The 1,317-nt window shown below is 38.9% G+C and overlaps 1 protein-coding gene across 1 annotated transcript; it reads right to left on the bottom strand.

Moving 5' to 3' along the window:
* Positions 1-241: 241 nt before the first annotated feature.
* Positions 242-1,022, bottom strand: LOC113348324. The gene is made up of 2 exons (XM_026592045.1): positions 786-1,022; positions 242-688 (listed from the first exon to the last, which is right to left on the bottom strand). The coding sequence occupies exons 1-2, from the start codon at positions 889-891 to the stop codon at positions 438-440; spliced, it is 357 nt and encodes a 118-aa protein (XP_026447830.1). The 5' UTR covers positions 892-1,022; the 3' UTR covers positions 242-437.
* Between the last annotated feature and the right edge of the window lie 295 nt (positions 1,023-1,317).

Genomic DNA, 1,317 nt, shown 5'->3' with positions numbered 1-1,317 from the left:
GGATTTTGTACAAGAGTCTGGCCTCTTCTGGTCTTGGTTTGCATCTCAATAACTCTGTCTCCAGTCTCCACTCCTCGGTAAATAGATCTTGGTGGTGGTGGCTTTAATTTCCCCCATCCACTCTTACCTATAGACATAAAAACTAAACAGCAATGTCTTCTTTACCCATCATCTATGAATGAATCCTGCCGGTTTCTGCTGCAAGAATTTGTTTGCCGGTTCATTTTTTCATTTCACAAGGGATTCAAAACAGGATACTCTTATTATCTCGAAATTTTTTGATTACACTAGAGTACAGAAAAAAATCAACAACATACTCAAATTAAATGAACTATCCCACAGTAGAGTAATTTCATTGTTACTCTTTAACAAGATGATCACAGAAAATGGCGGAGAACACTTATGGATTGCTTGGATCTTGGTTATCTCCTCCACTTTTAACCCTTAAGTAGAATCTCGAACTTTTTCCCGCCGATCTCAACCTCAAACTTAGCTGCATGTTTGTTAAGCTCAACCTCGACCTCTTTCCCGGCAAACTCAACCTCAACCTCAGCTCCAGTTTTGTTTAGCTCAACTTCAACTTCATTCCCTGCATGCTCAATATCATACTCGATTCCTCCATTAGGAAGTGATTTCTTCTTGATCGACGATCCACCACTGGTCTTCTTCAACACTTGCTCCTGTGACACTGATCACAATAACGAACATACATTTTTGAGTGATTAAAGTGAATGTAAAATGTATACGTCAAGCATAAACTAAAATTCGATTGCAGAAAAACTTACGTGTGTTTTGAGGAATGTCCTTAACAGCTAAGACCTCAGAAGAGATGAGAAGAACAACAGCAAAAACAAGTCCCAACAAAATGAAGTTCCTGTTAATCGCACCCATTTCGAAGTGACTGCGTACTAATGCAAATGCACTATCCTGAAAGACTCTGCTAGATAATAGTTCACTCAACGAGAGAGTACTTGAAGATAGGAATGAGGAAAGTGATGTGATTTTAGGGTCAATTTATACAGCAAAGAAGAAGAGAATTCACCTACAAGCTGCTGCAATGATATCGCCATGGGCAATCAGTGAACCTTTAACAGTGACGACCCCACTGAGCATATTAATGTGTCAGTAAAGTGTCGGGGTAATGCGCAGGACATGGTCCAAATTGATATTGTCGATCTTTTCTTATGAATTCCAAAAAGCATGTATGTCCAACTATTTTTAGTTTATGTAGCAGCCACTGGTCCAGTAGCTTTTCATTTCAGATTATAAAAATTTAGCTTGCAGCTCCTCAGTTTTGCAATTCTTTTTAGGCTTTTG

Source organism: Papaver somniferum, chromosome 2, assembly GCF_003573695.1.
Source record: "Papaver somniferum cultivar HN1 chromosome 2, ASM357369v1, whole genome shotgun sequence".
Lineage (NCBI taxonomy): Eukaryota > Viridiplantae > Streptophyta > Magnoliopsida > Ranunculales > Papaveraceae > Papaver > Papaver somniferum.
Note: the sequence above shows the minus strand (reverse complement) of the source record. Positions and strands in the feature narration are given on the sequence as shown.

What these genes read in the sequence shown, in the direction of transcription:
- LOC113348324 (XM_026592045.1), bottom strand. Translation starts at nt 891, where the DNA reads ATGGGTGCGATTAACAGGAACTTCATTTTGTTGGGACTTGTTTTTGCT. An exon ending in GGACATTCCTCAAAACACAC is followed by an intron (nt 689 to 785) that starts GTAAGTTTTTCT and finishes TATTGTGATCAG; the next exon opens with TGTCACAGGAGCAAGTGTTG.